This window comes from Physeter macrocephalus, chromosome 11, assembly GCF_002837175.3.
Source record: "Physeter macrocephalus isolate SW-GA chromosome 11, ASM283717v5, whole genome shotgun sequence".
In the NCBI taxonomy this organism is placed as follows: domain Eukaryota; kingdom Metazoa; phylum Chordata; class Mammalia; order Artiodactyla; family Physeteridae; genus Physeter; species Physeter macrocephalus.
The window spans coordinates 180,245,825-180,252,628 of record NC_041224.1 but is presented as its reverse complement, the minus strand read 5'-3'; the positions used below and the strand labels follow the sequence as shown (position 1 = coordinate 180,252,628).

The following is a 6,804-nucleotide window of genomic DNA, read 5'->3' as shown; positions in this document are numbered from 1 at the left end:
AAATTCCTCCAAATTACTGACTACTGAAAATAAGTTGCCTTCCTTTGAATGTACTAATTTGCTGATGATTTGCAAACTTCTTACTTTCTTATTTTACTCTCCCCACTCCCTTCTTAGTTGCCATTTCCTTCCTAGATACAGTTTTTATCAGTGTCCTTTGTTAAAGGCCTCGGGACCAGTGTCTTCTGGAAATGTGCCAGCAAGCTCAGACTTGCGAGTCAGGGGCCAGGAAGAGTAAATGAGGACTCACTCTGTTACAGGATTCCAGGCGCGAAGCTTTGAGCTCCTTTTTGCCCCTCAGCCTCAATCCAACAGGCCTTGTAAACCTGAGGCATTCTTGGAGGAAGAGTTGTAGACATCCGCTTCCTTGCCGCAGCTCACGCCCTCCTTCTTGCCCCCGTGGGTCACAGCCCAGTTGTAAGTGTGTGGGAGGGTGTCCCCGGGTCTGGCTTTGTGCTGGGAAGGGGTGAGGAGCTCAAGGGTTTCTCTGCCTGCTCCGCCCCAGGTAAGCTCACTTCCGGATGCCTCTTCCTGGCGGTGGCCTAGTCCTCCAGGGGCGTCCCGTCTCAGCGCTGGGTGTGTGCACGGTCCTGCCCAGCTGACTTGCAGGGCGTCATCTGTAACCACGGAATCCCCTGTGTACTGCTTTTTGTCTTTAAAGTAACTCGGAATGCTGAGGCTGAAACGTTTACTAAGTTTCCTGGATATCTATTTAGTTAACAAGTAAGATTTGGAATTATAAAACCATCTCTAGACGGCCATGTTACTGTGTTGCTGAACTAGCAAAAAGCCATACTCTGTTATCGTAGATGGTTTTAAGTACTTCAGTTTAGCATGTTGTGAAATCTGTGTATTATCAAAATATGTGTGTGTGTGTGTGTGTGTGTGTGTGTGTAATCCCAGTAGTTGACTTGATAAGGCAGCCTGTGTGTTTATCAATATAGTTTATTTATCAGAGTTTTTACTCAAAATTCAGTAGAGAAAAATCTGGAAAAACTGAAGAAAAACCATAGAGTAAAATCACTAATTCCCCCCCCCATAGTAATAAAGTGCTAGTGAGGGTCCATGGGGATGGAGCCTGACGCAGATGAGCGGGCCCATCAGGGGAGTGACACCGCCAAGCGATGGGGCCTGCCCATAAACGTATCGAGTGCCATTACGTTCATTTTAATTTAGTTTATTTCTTTTAATTTTTTGGCCTCGACACAGGGCACATGGGATCTTAGTTCTCCGACCAGGGATCGAGCCTGCACACGCTGCATTGGAAGCGTGGAGTCTTAACCACTGGACTGCCAGGGAAATCTGATGTTCATTTTAAAGAAATACCTGTATTCTGTGGATTGCTTATTGAAGCTTGAGACATTTATCTTTGTAACCCTAGAGTCATGGTTTATTTAGCATCTAAGCCAGTGAAAGTGACCTTTTTGTTGCAACCTCTGAAATGTCGGTACTACTCATCCCCTCCCCCTCCCCCTCCCTGTGCTGTTGGGCTAGTTGGTCAGTGTGATGTGAGCACAGGTTTGGAATAGTGTGGTTGCGGCTTGCGGGATCTCAGTCTCCCCCCACCCCAAGGGACTGAACCCTCTTCCTTGGCAGTGGAAGCGTGGAGTCCTAACCGCTGGACCACCAGGGAAGTCCTGTTTTTTTTTTTTTTTTTTTTTTTTTTGTGGTACGCGGGCCTCTCACTGCCGTGGCCTCTCCTATTGCGGAGTACAGGCTCCGGACGCACAGGCTCAGCAGCCATGGCTCACGGGCCCAGCCGCTCCGCGGCATGTGGGATCCTCCCAGATCGGGGCACAAACCCGTGTCCCCTGCATCAGCAGGCGGACTCTTAACCACTGCGCCACCAGGGAAGCCCCATGCTTTTTATTATTATTTTTTAAAGCAGCAAAGCTCTTCAGAGTTGTCTCTTCTCACTGTCTTCACTCCCTCTCTCCCATTCCCAATCTCAGTCTAATCAGACTTTTGTCCCTCACCACTCCCTCAAAACTGCTGCTTTTGTCAAGGCCACCTGTGGTCTCCACATGGCAGAAACTGCTTAATTCTCAGCGGCAGGACGGAAGTCCTGGCTTCCTGCGCACCGTTCTGGCTGTTCCCCCAGGCTCCCGGCTGCTTCCTTCTCTTCTCCCCATCCTCCTCCTACCGAAGCTCCCTGGGCTCAGTCCTCGGTTCCCTCCTCTACTCTGCTAACTCCCTGGGGGACCTCTTCCAGGCTCCTGCCCCTAATGCAGTCGTGTACCAAAACCCCAGTTCACAGCCCCAGCCCGGGCTCCTCTCCAGAATCCAGACTTGTGCACTGGCTGCCGGCTGCCTCCTGGGCGTCTGCTGGACACCGGCAGCTCACCCCAGCTCACCCCGCAGCCCGCCCCGTCCTGCTTTCCCCACCCCACTCGTTGGCAGCTCCCTCCTCCCAGTTGCTTAGGCCAACGCCTTGGATGATTCTCACACTGCACATCCAGTCCAGCGGGAGATCCTGTTGGTTCCACCTTCAAAATATAGTCAGGATCTGACTGTTCAGACCACAGTCACCGTATACACGGTAACGCTCCTCCCCGCCCCACCACGCTCCCAGTGTCCCTGCTTTTTTTCCCTTGTATCCAAAGGGTTTACTGTTTTCTGTATAATCTCCTTGTTCCTTGTTTGTATTGTTTCTTTTCTGTCTTATCCCACTAACAGGTAAGCTGGATGAGGTTAGGGATTTTTGTTTGTTCGCAGGTTTATTCCTACTGCCTAGAATAATAATTCCTTGCAAACAGTGGGCGCGTAATAAGTATTTAATTGATTCTGATAATTTTGAAACATGTATAGAAAGCCCTTTGGGTCCTTATTGATTAGGTGGTAGTCATTGTATCATTGACAATAGCATTTATATACAGGATTGCAGTTTACAGAATGCTTTCACATATTCGTTTATTCAGCTAGCACAACTGCCAGTCATTGTATGAGACGCCTGTACAAAATCCGTGGGTTCCTTGCTCTGGCCCCCAAAAGAGATAAAGATGCTATGTCTGTGTTCACGTTGGCTTGTCCCACTTTCACGGCCAGATCTTTCTCCACATCCCTACATGTAATTTATACTGCAGCCGAGCCCTACTGGGTGTTCTTTCGGATGCTCTGTGGCTCCCTTCTCCATGCCTCTGTTTGCTCAGGCTGCTCTTTCTAAATCACTCTGCTGATGGATGTGTGCTTGCACCTCTCTTCCTCCCTCCCTCCCTCCCTCTCTCTCTCTCTTTTTCCTGTCTAATACGGTAGCAGGACTTTAGGGTTGCTTTTAAAAGCTGTGTCCTCACAGAGCTTTTACTTGTTTTTCCCTCTACCTCTGTCCTCACATCTCCCTTCAAAAACAAAAAAGATTGTTAAGTTCCCTCCCTCATACCCTCACAGCTGGTTTCTTTTCTCTGTCTTTTAACAACTTTATTGGGATAAAATTCACAGACCACACTCCCTCTCTCCCATTCCCAATCTCAGTCTAATCAGACTTTTGTCCCTCACCACTCCCTCAAAACTGCTGCTTTTGTCAAGGCCACCTGTGGTCTCCACATGGCAGAAACTGCTTAATTCTCAGCGGCAGGACGGAAGTCCTGGCTTCCTGCGCACCGTTCTGGCTGTTCCCCCAGGCTCCCGGCTGCTTCCTTCTCTTCTCCCCATCCTCCTCCTACCGAAGCTCCCTGGGCTCAGTCCTCGGTTCCCTCCTCTACTCTGCTAACTCCCTGGGGGACCTCTTCCAGGCTCCTGCCCCTAATGCAGTCGTGTACCAAAACCCCAGTTCACAGCCCCAGCCCGGGCTCCTCTCCAGAATCCAGACTTGTGCACTGGCTGCCGGCTGCCTCCTGGGCGTCTGCTGGACACCGGCAGCTCACCCCAGCTCACCCCGCAGCCCGCCCCGTCCTGCTTTCCCCACCCCACTCGTTGGCAGCTCCCTCCTCCCAGTTGCTTAGGCCAACGCCTTGGATGATTCTCACACTGCACATCCAGTCCAGCGGGAGATCCTGTTGGTTCCACCTTCAAAATATAGTCAGGATCTGACTGTTCAGACCACAGTCACCGTATACACGGTAACGCTCCTCCCCGCCCCACCACGCTCCCAGTGTCCCTGCTTTTTTTCCCTTGTATCCAAAGGGTTTACTGTTTTCTGTATAATCTCCTTGTTCCTTGTTTGTATTGTTTCTTTTCTGTCTTATCCCACTAACAGGTAAGCTGGATGAGGTTAGGGATTTTTGTTTGTTCGCAGGTTTATTCCTACTGCCTAGAATAATAATTCCTTGCAAACAGTGGGCGCGTAATAAGTATTTAATTGATTCTGATAATTTTGAAACATGTATAGAAAGCCCTTTGGGTCCTTATTGATTAGGTGGTAGTCATTGTATCATTGACAATAGCATTTATATACAGGATTGCAGTTTACAGAATGCTTTCACATATTCGTTTATTCAGCTAGCACAACTGCCAGTCATTGTATGAGACGCCTGTACAAAATCCGTGGGTTCCTTGCTCTGGCCCCCAAAAGAGATAAAGATGCTATGTCTGTGTTCACGTTGGCTTGTCCCACTTTCACGGCCAGATCTTTCTCCACATCCCTACATGTAATTTATACTGCAGCCGAGCCCTACTGGGTGTTCTTTCGGATGCTCTGTGGCTCCCTTCTCCATGCCTCTGTTTGCTCAGGCTGCTCTTTCTAAATCACTCTGCTGATGGATGTGTGCTTGCACCTCTCTTCCTCCCTCCCTCCCTCCCTCTCTCTCTCTCTTTTTCCTGTCTAATACGGTAGCAGGACTTTAGGGTTGCTTTTAAAAGCTGTGTCCTCACAGAGCTTTTACTTGTTTTTCCCTCTACCTCTGTCCTCACATCTCCCTTCAAAAACAAAAAAGATTGTTAAGTTCCCTCCCTCATACCCTCACAGCTGGTTTCTTTTCTCTGTCTTTTAACAACTTTATTGGGATAAAATTCACAGACCATAAAATTCACCCATACATCTTTTTTCTTAAAATTCTTTATGGCTCTTACGTTGCTTGTCCATGTGCTGTATTCAGTGTGTTTCTGTCCCCGTTCTCTGCCAAGCCAAGGGAACTCTGAACGGCAGGGAGTCGGCCTTGGTAGGGGTGCCCAGTTGGGCTTTCCTCAGTAAGTGAGGTTTGAATTGAACTTGGACTGGAGGGCTGCATTCCTCAGATCTTGCAGGGAGTGTTAGAGATGGAGAAAAAGGCAGGGCCCTCCCACAGGACAAACCGGAGGGTCACTGTGAGATGAGACTGCTTACAGCAAGGGGAGCATGCCAGCCAGCAGGTGCTGCGCCCAGCAGTGGGCCAGACAGACGTGGCGAGGACCAGCCAGCCTCACCTTCTGCCTGCCCACGGAGCTGGGCCTTTTCGGATTCACCCTTGTGGTGAATGATTCCAGATGTTAAAGTGAAATTTCTTCAGAACTGTTGCATTTGAAGACCAGTGTAGTAAAGGTGTGGGAGACTTACGGTTTGAAGAAAAACTACAGAGATGGCTGAAAGGCCCTAGAAGATTGAACAGTGTTGAAAGGAACGAGAAGCTGTGATTGTTCCAGTTGAGAAGGAGAAGCAGTTTGCCAGATCTTTTCACTCCATGATTGGGTTCTTCTTCGTTGGTGGAAAATTGAGTGAAAGAAACAGACAAGCTGCCATATTAAATTATGAAAAAAAGTTTTTTAAATTTATTTTTTATTAAAGTATAGTTGAATTACAGTGTTGTGTTAATTACTGCTGTACAGCAGTGACTCATTTCTACATATATATATACATTCTTTTTCATATTCTTTTCCATTATGGCTTATCACAGGATATTGAATGTAGTTCCCTGTGCTGTACAGGAGGACCTTGTTGATCCATCCTATATGTACCGGTTTGCATCTGCTAACACCGACTCCCCGTCCACCCCTCTCCCTCCCCCCTCCCCTTTGGTAAGCACCAGTCTATTCTCTATGTCCCTGATTCTGTTAAACGACAGAAATTTTTTGGGTTAAATTCTGGAATGGGGTACATTAGAGGGTAACACAAAACCTAAAACTTTTCCCCCTTAATATCTGTCTTGCTAGTGTAATCCCAAAGCAGCAAGGTAGCTTAGATGACCTCTTACGGGAAGATTACTAGAACTGGCCCTTCTGACAAGCCCTTAGCACTTTCTGAGCTGCTCGCCGGTGCCTCACTTTTCTCCCACTAGATTATCTAAGACGCAGAAAGGTGAGACAGCATTCCCCACCAGTCCCAGAAACCTGACCCAGTGCCCTGAGAAGACACAGGCCTGAGGCACCACGCCAGCTTTGGGTTCAAGAAGCTCTAAGGTCAGGGTGCAGCTCCAGTTTTCTTACTCGTAGGATGGGGGTGATGCCACCGAGCTTGCAGGGTGGCTGGTGCTGCGGGGGGGATGGCAGTAGTAGCTTACGTCTGGTGCAGACTCAGGGCCTGCTCTTGGTGGCCACTCCGATGCTGGGTTCAGCAGCAGACACACTAGGATATGCTCTAAATCAGTGAGTTACTGTTCCACATTCACACTCTGCGTAGACTTTGCCCTCTACCTGTCATGTTAAAATGAGGTCAAACAAAACAGAAAGAGAACTAAAACTCTTACATCAAAAATTCTACTTACTACAGAAAAAAATATGAATCTCTTAAAAGGTTTTTGTCCCATTTTCTCCAGAAGCAATAGGGTGATACATCTGATGGTGGTCTTTCAGGCGTGTCTTCAGCTCATGTGTTTTGCCAGTCACTGTACTGTAATTAGTGACGAGCCTTTGGGCAACTTGGGGAGGCAGACGGCAGCTTTAAGTCCTGACCTGAGG

The 6,804-nt window shown here is 48.4% G+C and overlaps 1 protein-coding gene across 1 annotated transcript in view; it reads left to right on the top strand.

The window, feature by feature from the left end:
• Positions 1–1,065: 1,065 nt before the first annotated feature.
• CDC42BPB (CDC42 binding protein kinase beta) overlaps positions 1,066–6,804 on the top strand; it is a 66,443-nt gene continuing 60,704 nt past the window's right edge. The window contains 1 exon segment of the mRNA XM_055088506.1: positions 1,066–1,143. Coding sequence (XP_054944481.1) covers positions 1,066–1,143 — 78 coding nt within the window.